The sequence below is a fragment of the Sceloporus occidentalis genome, unplaced genomic scaffold (assembly GCF_023333645.1).
Source record: "Sceloporus occidentalis isolate IW3139 unplaced genomic scaffold, rSceOcc1.0.p SCAF_150, whole genome shotgun sequence".
Taxonomy (NCBI): domain Eukaryota; kingdom Metazoa; phylum Chordata; class Lepidosauria; order Squamata; family Phrynosomatidae; genus Sceloporus; species Sceloporus occidentalis.
This window is the reverse complement of record NW_028317130.1, coordinates 1,108,011-1,119,214: the sequence shown is the minus strand read 5'-3', so window position 1 is coordinate 1,119,214 and position 11,204 is coordinate 1,108,011. Positions and strand designations below refer to the sequence as shown.

At 38.8% G+C, this 11,204-nt stretch overlaps 1 protein-coding gene across 1 annotated transcript in view; it reads right to left on the bottom strand.

Moving 5' to 3' along the window:
- Positions 1–280: 280 nt before the first annotated feature.
- Positions 281–11,204, bottom strand: part of LOC149280657 (huntingtin-like) — a 170,937-nt gene continuing 160,013 nt past the window's right edge. The window contains 4 exon segments of the mRNA XM_089500274.1: positions 281–2,047; positions 4,606–4,766; positions 7,097–7,259; positions 9,649–9,754. Of these exon segments, the coding sequence (XP_089356400.1) occupies positions 1,834–2,047; positions 4,606–4,766; positions 7,097–7,259; positions 9,649–9,754 (644 nt within the window). The 3' untranslated portion in view covers positions 281–1,833.

Here is an 11,204-nt window from a genome sequence, read left to right as displayed (position 1 = left end):
TACTGTGACTACAACCTAAAATGATTTTTTTTAAAAAAATCAGTGTATAATATAAATGCAAAACAGCAGAAATACTCTCTCAATCAAGTTTTTTGGATGGCTTGTAACAGAAACATTAATATACAGTCTTAAACGTAATTGCTACTCCCAATGAGAGGAGACCCAATGAATGAATGGGAACCTAGTATGTGAACACCATGTTCATTTGGGAATAGGACATGGCCAATGTATTTTCTTATTGCATATTGGTTTTGCATTAATGAATAGATATTACAGTACATGGAACAATTACTTTTTAATCAAATTATATTCAAATGCAGTAATGGCTGGTATACAAATAGGAAACAGTTTAACACCATCAGTTTAATAAATACAATATACACATATGTATACATCAAATGCAGTCACATGTATAATTAATTTTACATATATTATATACACAAATGCAAAGTCCACATTCCTCTTGATAAAACTATATTTTTTGCTGGCAAGAAATGTTAAGACTATTAAATATACAGGAACATTACTGAAAACCAAAATGTTGAACTTTCCCCTGTATCTCCATAAGTAAAGTTGACAATTTCTTCCCAGAATATACAATTGATGTGGAATTTTAACATGTATTATTGTTTGTCTTATACATGTGCATTGGCAAAGTGCTAAAACACAGAATTTTGTCTGCCTGTATATAAAATATCTCAGCTAGCTCCAGAGTAAGTAGAATCAGATCTGGTTCTTAACCTATACGCATAGCAATGTTTTCTCAATGCAAATATAATATATTGATTTAAATAAGAAAACCTAGCAGGGAAATGTTTGATTTGCTGCCTGCAAAGAAAACCTCTGCTTTTTTAAAATTGTGGTACAATTAAAAATTCTTGCTGCAGTGGCTAGTCCCTTTTCCCCATTCAGATATCCAAAGTGAACCCAAAGTATTCTAAAAAAATTGTCTCTGATAACAAACTTAAACTAATCAATATATTCATGTATTTCAAATAGTTACATCCAATAAATCAAATACAGGGCTTAAAATGAAACTTGTACACCAAAGTGATTTAAAAAATATACATGAGGAAGAACATATGGTAAGAAATTGTAAGTAGGACTACAGGTGTCAAGACATTCAATGAGAGTGATTTCATACTGCGAGCCTTTTTCCTGTGGTGCACCATCCTACATCTTTACATACTATACATAATATAGAAATATTTATAGGCTTTTTTTTTACCCAATATATAGTTTCAAATTTTGAGGTTAAAAAATGGAAGTATGGTTATGTAAGTCTACTCCCCTCTCATTCCCCAATGCCACAATATGTTAGAGAACATCCAGACAGAAATATTAAATGCTGGGTGTGTTTAAAGTCTCTTTTCTTTCTCCTTTGAGACATAAAGGGAATAAAGCCTCTGATCAATATTATGCTACAACTGAACAGTTACATAAAAATTAAGCATTTTTGGTTTTTAAATGGCTATGATTTGCATTGTGGAACAGAGTATTCATCAAGTTCAGTGTTAGCAGCACAGTGACATAAGCTGACAGAAACAATTTGTTTTGCATCCAGTATTTGTATTTTATATAATAATGCTCAAAACTTTACAGCAAATTGATATTCTTTTCGCATGACCCCTTCTCTTTCCAGCTACTTATGTAATGCACGTTGCAAGGGTTGATTCAAGTTTATGCAAAGGAGGATGGAAAAGTAGCAGTGAATAAAACCCAAACCCCAAGATGGGATCTGAACCTTTGTAAACTTCAAATTCTCATTTGTCAGATTCAGTTCATACATGAAGTTTCAATATTCCATTTCTTCATAATCTCTTTGCCACCAATTCAGCATGCTGTGATCTTGTGAAAATTCTGCAAGCAAGTTAGCAGGCAATGATAAGGATTTCCTGGTGAAGCTACCACTTCAAATACAGATTGAAAGGCTCTGCGATCCAATTCTTCATCTATTTGATGTCTGTAAAAGTCTATAGCCACCAAGCAGAAGAGGTTAATGTCAATTTGTTCCGATTTTCCCATTCTGCTGATAATGTGTGGAAGACTTCAAAAAGGGTTAAGGAGGTAACAAAAAGACATTCTGAAAAGTTTTCTATAATGATGAATTGTATCATGAACTGTATGACTTCCTAGAGGGATTATAATTCAAAAACTAAAGTTCTTTTACACATAACTTTAATTACACCTAACGTGAAGACTTAAAGAAAAATCTAACCCTTCGTTATATTTATGAACTGCACCACATATTATGTTATTTGGTGGAACCTGTATGGGCACTTCCCAACATGGCAGGAAGCTAACTTATGTCTGCAAGAGTTCTGCTGCAGGGGAGTTGTTTCACATGGCAATTGCTGGCTTAGAGGAGTGGGGGACTGGCAAATTTGCCTCTTGGAGTAAAGTGGGAAACAGGGAATATCCACAAAGGTCCAGACGTTCTCTCCTGACAATCAAATTGCCAAATTAGTGGCAACCGATTATGAGTGGAGAGGTAAGACTGGAGGAACCACGATGCCCAACTTGTGAGAAGCCTACTCTTAAAGGCCAAGAAGATCTGTATTTAAATGAAGAAAATAAAGCTTCAGGGTTAACTTGATGATGAGATCTATACTTTTAGCAAAGTACATCTCTGTGAAACCATGAATTCACAAGTAAACTGGCATGGAAAATATATTTGCTTGTTCAGAGACTCTGCAATTTCCTTTTTAAACAAACAAGCTTCATTTATATACCGCTTCATACCGCCTAAGAAATGTCTAAGCGGTTTACAACTGTAAGCTAATTAAAGTTTTCTTACTTCCCCCCCTAAAAATAAATAAATAAATAATATCTCGCTTTCCCCCACAAATTGGCAAAGTGGCTCACAGTTTAAAAGAACAAGAGGTGTTGTTCTTAGAACAATTTCAATAATTGCGAGAAGCAAAAAAGCTAAAAACTTTAATGGAATGAAGAACATGAGAATTCCCATGCAGTTGGTATGGCATAACAATAGACAAAGAGACATCCCATTATTACCCTACAGACTGTAAATTTAATTTTTTGGGGAAAGACTGAAGCTCCATTGCATGTTTCCCTGCACTAGGAGGCCACAGGGAACAAAAAGAGTGTGAAAGAATCATTGGAGTTGCTAACAGTCATGTCTTTTTAGACTGTAAACCTTAGGGCAGGGAACCATCTGAATAACTCTCTGTAAGCTGCTCTGAGAACCTTTAGTGCTGAAGAGCGGGGAATAAATACTGTAAACAAACAAACAAACAAACAAATCTTTAAAAAAAAGGGGGGGCGGAGATCCCAGCAATTACCATCATATTTGGCCAAAATCAATACAAGGAAAGATTCTAGAGCAACACATTAAACAGAGAGTTTGTAAGTATTTAGAAAGGAATGTCATAATCACAAATATCAACATGGGTTTCTGATAAACAAGTCATCCCAGACTAATCTTCTCTCTCTCTCTCTCTCTCTCTAAATAAAATTACCAGCTTGGTAGATGAAAAGAACGCTGTTGATGTAGCATATCTTGATTTCAATAAGGTCTTCAACAAGGTCATCCATGATATTATGGCAAACAAGCTAGTAAAATGTGGGCTAAACAATGCAACTGTAGGCAAATTTGTAATTGTTTGACCAGCCACAACCAAAGAGTGCTCACCAATGGAGGTTTTCAAAAAGAGGCTGGATGGCCATCTGATGGGGGTGCTTAAATTGTGTATTCCTACATGGCAGGGGGTTGGATTTGATGGCCCTTGAGGTCTCTTCCAACTCTATGATTCTATAATTCTAAGAGACGCAAATTGGTAACTGTAGGTAACATGGCAGATGATCTGATATCTGAGGCTATAAGAATGAAAAGAAGGATGTAGGACTTGCAAGCAGTCATGTGCTGACTGCAGTGACTGAATTTTCTAAGAACAGGGATTCTAAATGCTGTGCTCTACTGCATGCCTTCAAGTAACCTGTTGATTTATGGATTTATGGTGACCTCATAAATTTCATAGATTTTCTTAGGCAAGGAATAGTTACTGTGAAACCTATAAAATTGTATTGGTACGCTCTCTGGAAGATCTAGGGCAGACAAGGATCCCAAGTGCAGTGGGAAGAATTCGATGTGGTTGTAAAGTACACCACTGTATCACTGGAATCATTTTCTCAACTGTGCTGATTAGAGTATATTTACAGGTGTTCCAGACCTGCTGAAAAATTAGCCAGAGGCAATTCTGTGCTGTTAAGACTTCGTAAAGAAACATGGAATCTTGTCACCAGGTAATACGGTGTCTGAGTGCTTCTTGTTTTCTTACGTAGCTATGGGAAGAAGATAGGATCACTGGTAGAAAATTAATTTGAGCACTAGACTCTTGAAGGCTGTGAAGATAGCTTTTGTTTGTTCAGGACAGATGGGACGGAGTTGCTTGTTCTCAACCCCCTAACTATAATGATATTAAGGAGAGTAGAGATACATTTACAATTCTGAATAAAAAAGGACACCCATGACCTAGAGGCAGGTTGTGCAGAGACTTTGTTAACTACTAACCAAAATTTGACCTATCCCAGCACCATTAGAAAATGAAAGGATTATTGTAGAACAATATGTACTGCGTAGGATACATTGCTGAAATCCATTGGCTGGTAGAAGCACTGACAAAGAAACAAGACAAACTCCACATTGCCATGGCAACAGGTGTTCTCTGTGTGAAGTTGGAGAGTGACAACATCACCCAATCACGGACCATGGATGACTGGCCAGTGGCATGCAATCTCTGAAATACCTGTGAAAAGTTAAAATAGATCTTTAACATGCTACAGAAAATGCATTAAATCCTTTCCTGAAAAATAAGTACAAATATACAATATTCTCAGATCATATATAAACTCTATTACTGGCACGGTACAGAACGCCAAAAAGAGGTGCCGGGGAGGCACCTCTCCTTGCTCCGCAGCAGTGCTGCAGCAACCAAATTGCATGACACTGCTGCTCGACAAGAAAGGAGCAAGTGGAAGCGGCTCCTTTTTTGTGGTGTACTTGTGCTGCGCCAAAGCATCAGCGATGGCGCAATGACGTGCCAGCGGCACAGCCCCATTTGGACACTGCGCTGCTCCCACGCCACCGCTAAAGCACACCATCTGGATGGTGCCACGCAGCTGCAGCGCACTCATGATGTGCTAGGGTTGCAGGGCGCGCTGCAAAGGGCTCGTCTGTGCTGGGCCACTGCTTCTATGCTTATTTTTTATATTTTAACTATTTTAAAGCCCTCTATATTTTGCTTGTTGATCCAACGCATACAGATGGCATTAAATGAGCATGAAATAGTAGAAATAAGTCCCGGAATTGTTCTATTTATTGCTAAGAATTTTCCAGAAGCAGCCCCTTCTGTCATACTAAGCAGTTGAAAACACATCTAGGGGCTTGTCTACAGAAGGGGGGGAAAACACACACACACCCAAATCTGGTGTGATAAGGCCACACAACATGTGGCCTTGTCCCTGACTCTGGTGGGATAAGGCCATATCATATGACCCTATCCGCACCAAACTTGGGGTATATCACCTTAACACAGGTTAAAAACTCATCGTTTTCTCAGGAAATGCCAGATCAAAGCAACATCCAAATACAGGGACATGTATTTGGGCTCCAGGTCAGGTCCCAGTCAGTACAGAACAGGGACTCCATTCAGACTTTTCCTCACAGTGTAGACTAGCCCTAGGTCCATACATGCAAGATTACTCTACTGAGATAGATCCTGCTTGTTTCCATTTCTTCTGTTAACACACTCCAGGAGGCAGTGAACTTCAAGAAGAGGATAACAGTTCTATTCCAGAAGAAATCCACTTTTCAGGAAGAATGCTTTTACATTCTTACCGTCTATTTCATGCTGTGACCTTACCTATCCTTTATGTTTTCCATATAAAGGCATCCCATATATTATTGTACCAGTGTTGAAGAATAGGAATGAAATCATTCCACAAAACTACACTGCACAATAAATTCAAGGTCAATATAAGACAGTAGGGGCATGACCCATGGTGGCCTTTTAGAGACCTCTTTCAGCAAAAAATATCTGTGACATTTGAAAAGATGGACCAGATTAATCTAAAACTGTGCTATAAGTAAAAGACACAAAGATGGCTTCAGAGGCAGATGGCTTGAAAATATCTATTTTAGATCTAAAACAATCTCCCCTTGTCTGGATTGTACAAAAGGGAGGATGGAGTAGTTATAAAGTGAAAGTGACATGAATGTCTATTCGTAACCAACTGTACGAGGCAGTGCTCATCTCCATTACTAAGCCAAAGAGTCAGCATTGTCCTAAGTGGCCAGCATAACTGCACAGAACACTGTTACCTTCTCACCGAAGTGGTACCTATTTATCTATTTGCATTTTTACATGTTCTCAAACTGCTAGGTTGGCAGAAGCTGGGACTAGCGATGGGAGCTCACCCCATCATGCGGCACTTGGACCTCAAACTGCCAGCCTTCCATTGGTGTCTTAATAATTAAAAGAGTGAATTCTGTACTGAAAATGCAAACTGATTTTACAGAAACAAAGTAGAAACAAAGTGATATAATCCTGTATTAGTGAAGACCTTGAATTATGAGCCATGAAATTCCTAATTCAATGTAGAAAAAATGCTTTAAGCACTTTGGTAAAATGTCATGCCAACATTTTTAATGGAAAACCAGCTGAAGACTTTTCTGAGAGTCTATGAAAGTGGAAGATGTGTCAATGCTAGATCCCAGGAATCTCAAAACAAAAGAGCAATGGAAGAGAGGCAGAGTGGGGAGTACATACCCTACATTTTTGAAAAATATTGCTTTTGCTAGTTATGGAGGTGTGCATTTCAAGATAGTGAAATCTTTCCCTCTGATCATTAGCCAGTTCTCTAACTTCTGAAATCACCAGGAATTGCCCACATACTTTCTAGGTCAACTCAGAAGTTGCCACTGTTTGCTTGCAGTGATCAATTTGTGAATAGAATGATTTGGTTTCTATAACCCAGAAGCAAACCTGGCTGGGGTCCCAAGAAAAGTGATAAGAGACAGAGTATTGCAAGTGGGTAGAGACAATGTGAGAAAAGACATTTTAAAACCTTATCTTACCTTATATACCACAGATGCCATAAACTGTGGATATGGCTGCTGGTTAGATAAAAACTCTCCAATAACTTTATTCATGACATCTTGTGGGGGGAAAAAGTCATCCAGAAACTGAGGGAGAATCCGAGTTACTACTCTGGCTTCAAAAGGAAATCCTTTTCTGACCCTAAAACCAAAAGAATACAGTTATCAATAAAAATCTTGTTCTGTAAAACATAGATTAATCTAGTCAAAACAACTGGTATTAACCTCAAAAAAGAAAAGGAATGAAAAATGTTATCCCTCGGTATGGACAATGCTCCCTTTATCAGAATGCTCTGGATGAACTCCTATGGTACCTCTTCAGCTGAGGAGGATACTGCAAGACCTTTTGGCCCAGATCCATAACCAATCTATACTACTGATATGGAACCCTCATACTGCTCATTTGGATTCTCTGAACTTCCTAGTCATTGCTTTTAGCCCAAAGTGGTCCTTTTTTTTTCTTTTTAGAATTATGCAAAAATATAGCAGGAAATTTTTAGGCAATAGATTAAGTGGAGAAACAGAACATCAAAGTTCTCTGTGGCTGCTCAGTGTCCCTTTAGAAGATTATGGCACATATACCTTAGCCACGTTTCTTCCTTTCCACCTTCCCTATGGATATATGAATGGAGGAGCCTTTGAGATGTTGTTGGCTTACACATGCCACCATTTGTAAAAAAAAAAAAAAAATCAGCTAAGGCTGATGAAAGCTAGAATTCAGAAGCATCTGGAAGGCCAGCAGCTTCCTGATCTTTATGAGAAAGGGCCAACTCCCCATATAGTTGCTCACATATTCTGTTTTTAGAAAGAAATTATTTGTCTTTCGTATCAGATAGACTAGAGAGGGGTTTGGTGTTTTTTTGTTTTGGTTTTTTGTGCCAAGAAATTTGTTTAGGCAGTACAGGCTCTTAAATATATGAGTTTAAGCATTTCTGCAAATGTACCTAATTCTGCTAACTCTCTGTCCTACTACTGATGTCAGAGACTGCTGCTGCAAAAATAGGACTAAGACTAAATTTTGCAATTGATTATTTATGATAGCATTTTAAATCACAGTATGAAGAATATCAATCAGAATCGCTATGATTCTGATTGATATTTTTAATATCAACAGATGAAACCAACTGCAAAAATTAACCTTACACCTGGCCATAACAGAATATGAAGAGGATCATTTTTAGATCACAGAAGCACTAATTTGCAAAAGGATTTGCAGCACATTTAAGACTAACTGAAAGATAAAAGTTGGTAGCGTGAGCTTTCAAAAAGACTTGAGCCTACTTCCTCAGATGCATGTATTGGAATGGGAAGCTCAAGGACAGACCTATATAGCAGTCTGTGTGTGAAAATGTCCACAGGAATGCAAAACTTTGTGGGTGTGGAGATAAGTTTATTTTTAACTATGATTGTTGGGGGACAAGGCAACAATGTTGCCTGAAGCCAAGGTTAGTAGATAACCATATGAATGAATATTGGGATGTAGTGAGAGCCAAAAAGAACATATGATGTACTGATCAAGAGAGCCCCATGAGGCTGGGGGGTTAGCTAGTGTTATAATGTGTGTAGTGTGCCAGGAAAGCATTGTCTCTGTTCAACCCACTGGTGATGGACTGCAGTTTGTTGATATATTCCAGTTCTGCTGTTTCTCTTTCCAATCTTCTTTTGTAGTCTTCTGTTCAAGGACTGCCCTTCTGAGGTCCAAGATGGATGTCCAGGAAGACTTAAGTCTTCTTTTACTGTCCTGTTTTCTCAATGTAGAGTGCTGAAGGGCACTGCTGACATAAAGGTAAAAGCTTCCCCTTTGATGCAACTGTCTAGCTGTGTCTAACTGTAGGGAGCAGTGCTCATCTCTGTTACTAAGCCCAAGGGAGTCAGTGTTGTCAAAGATGACTCCATGTTCATGGGGCCAGCATGGAACACAGTTACCTTCCCATCAAAGTGGTACTTATTTGTCTACTTGCACTTTTACATGCTTTTGAACTGCTAGGTTGGCAGAAGCTGGGACCAGAAATGGGAGCTCACTTTGTGACGCAACGCTTGGGTCTTGAACTGCCGACCTGGTGACCTTGCAATCATGAGTCGGCATCTTAACCGCTAAGCCACTGCATCCCAAAAATTGCTAACATAGTACAGCATAAATCATATTAGAGAATGAACAAATGAAAGTCCCTCTAATATTATGGGTGATGTCATTAGGCCCTGTGATGTTGACATTTCCTGAATAGACGTGTGGGCAGAGTTGTTTTCTGGGTTTGTGGCAAGGCTCTGTACCCGTGTTCACATCTGTGTTGTGTTCCTCTGTATGTAAGCAACTGTTTGAGGTTTGGAGGCTGCCTGTAGGCAAGTAAAGTCCTGCCACAAGAAGGATTAGTTGTTTAGATTGTATGCTTCCTGAATTTCTGTACTGGATTTACATTATATTTGTAGTACTGAAAACAATGGGAAATGAAATTTAATTTATATCCTGCCCACTGCCACATTTCAGTATAATCACTACTAATTACATTTGCTCTACAACTACAAACTCCTACCTGTCAAAAAGAACAGAAACTCGTTCCATAGCCACAATTACCGACTCGCTGTCTGGGGTGGTTTGGTTATGATCTGTAACACGCACTGGACTGATTTTCTCTTTTCCTAAAAGCAAAACAAGTTTTTACATAAACAGAAAGACATCAGCTCACTCAAATAACTAAAGTAATACAGGCCGGGACAAATAACCCAGAGTACTAATTGCAGCACTGATATCCATTAGGTGAGTGGCATGGCCATTGTATGGCTGCCTATGGTGGCCGTATGTTTGTACATTTTAGTCTCTTTCCTGAACCTGCAAGATGCATAAAGAATATATGATATTTCCCTAGCAACTTTCAAATATAAATCCCCAACCAGCTTAAGATTACCATTTCACACATACTGAATCTGGAATTATCCCCATATAATTAGCCATGGACCTGACTTGCTAAGAAAATCAGTGTGGCCTACAGCAAGACAGCACAGACGACAGCGCTTTCTTTCTAAAGAAAAGGGCACTCCTGTATATTTATCAGAAAACATTTTCTGGACTCTGAATGAGTTCTCCTTTAAAAGGTGCCATAGCACAGGGCTGGACATCACAAAGTCCTCAACCTGCTATTGGATTGCAACTTCCATCATTCCTCACCATTGTTAAGCTGCTTAGGACAGCTAGAATGTGCAGGCCAATAGTGTCTGGAGGGCAGAATGATTCATAACATTGCTATGGTAAGAATGCAACCCTACAATTTAATAAAGGAAAAAATGTGTTCAAAGTTTAACAACAAAAGTAGGCTCTAACACTGCAGTAGAGAAAACATAGATCCTGTTCCTATTTATACCATGGTCCCTTATGGCATGTAAAGAAGATATACACACTTAGGATAGATTCTGGAGATGTGAAAATCAGCCTGTTGGTTATATGGACCTTTTTCACATTGGGTTAAAAGTAAATCAAGCCAACGATAAACAATATGTTTGCTCCTTTATGCCTTATCACTCACTGAGGGCTGGAAGAGATGTGGCCCATGGATGTCTATGAACTGGCAAACAGGGATTATTACTTTTTCATCTTAGACAGAAATACAAGTGGTTCTGTATGCCCAATGCAACCCAAGCAGAAGGAAAGGAATGCTTGTTAATGGATACCAAAACACAGAGAAAGAAACAAAAACCAAGAGATGAAGAAAAATAAATTTGAGGTCAGAAAAGCAAGAGTGTAAGCACAAATGGGAAAGATTTTGCTTCCTCGCTCAAAGCAAAAGGCTGGCCTAGGACACCTTCCATAGTGGGATAAGATGCCTCAGGATAAAGGAAAGGTTTCCTCTTTGACAAGTTTGTCAAGTCCTGTCTGACTGACTGTAGGGGGTAAGGCTCATCTCCATTACTAAGCCTAGAGAGCCAGTGTTGTGGTCATGGGACGAGCATGACTGAATGGAACGCTGTTACCTTCCTGCCAGAGTGTACTTTTATATGGTTTTAAACTGCTAGGCTGGCAGAAGATGGGACTAGTGACAGGAGCTCACTCTGTCCTGTGACACTTGGGTTTTGAACTGCCAATCTGCCGACCTTG